We start from the raw sequence: 769 nt of genomic DNA on the forward strand, positions 1-769 counted from the left end.
ACCACCGCTCACAGAACCACACAGAAAACGGGGAAAAAACGGGAAAAATTCCCAAAATTCCCAAAAAAAGCAGGATTCAGGTTCCTACCCCCTGGAAGTTTCTCCTTTTCCCCCGTGGACAGCCCCAGCTGCTCGGCCAGCTCCTTCTGCATGGGCCCCAGCGTGTCCTTGTAGGGGCAGCGCGTGGTCCAGTGGTCGCCCTTGCAGATGCGGCAGGACACGATCTTCTGACCCTTCAGCTTGTTCATGGGGTCCTCCTCCTCCTGGCAGTTCAGGTCCTGTGGGGCAGGTGAGGGCACCTGAGTGTACCTGGGCACACCTGGGCACCCCTGATAACCCCCTGGGGACACCCAGGGATGTTCATGGGGTCCTCCTGCTCCTGGCAGTTCAGGTCCTGTGGGGCAGGTGAGGACACCTGGGGACACCTGAGTGTACCTGGGGACACCTGGGGACACTTGGGGACACCCAGGGATGTTCATGGGGTCCTCCTGCTCCTGGCAGTTCAGGTCCTGTGGGGCAGGTGAGGACACCTGGGGACACCTGAGTGTACCTGGGGACACCTGGGGACACTTAGGGACACCCAGAACACACCTGGGGACACCTGGCACACCTGGGGACACACCTGTCCCAGATGCCCCCACCTGTCCCAGGTGTCCCCAGGTGTGTTTTTGGTGTCCCCAGGTGTGTTTTGGGTGTCCCCAGGTGTCCCCAGGTGTGTTTTTGGTGTCCCCAGGTGTCCCCAGGTGTGTTTTGGGTGTCCCCAGGTGTG

At 60.9% G+C, this 769-nt stretch overlaps 1 protein-coding gene across 1 annotated transcript in view; it reads right to left on the reverse strand.

Annotated features, from left to right (window-relative positions):
- EIF3G (eukaryotic translation initiation factor 3 subunit G) overlaps nt 1-769 on the reverse strand; it is a gene marked incomplete at its 3' end in the record, with an annotated part of 6,995 nt that overhangs the window by 2,102 nt on the left and 4,124 nt on the right. Inside the window, exon 4 of the mRNA XM_033511708.1 lies at nt 89-610. Coding sequence (XP_033367599.1) covers nt 89-610 — 522 coding nt within the window. The remainder of the gene's footprint in view (nt 1-88; nt 611-769) is intronic.

Source organism: Parus major, unplaced genomic scaffold (assembly GCF_001522545.3).
Source record: "Parus major isolate Abel unplaced genomic scaffold, Parus_major1.1 Scaffold497, whole genome shotgun sequence".
NCBI lineage: Eukaryota > Metazoa > Chordata > Aves > Passeriformes > Paridae > Parus > Parus major.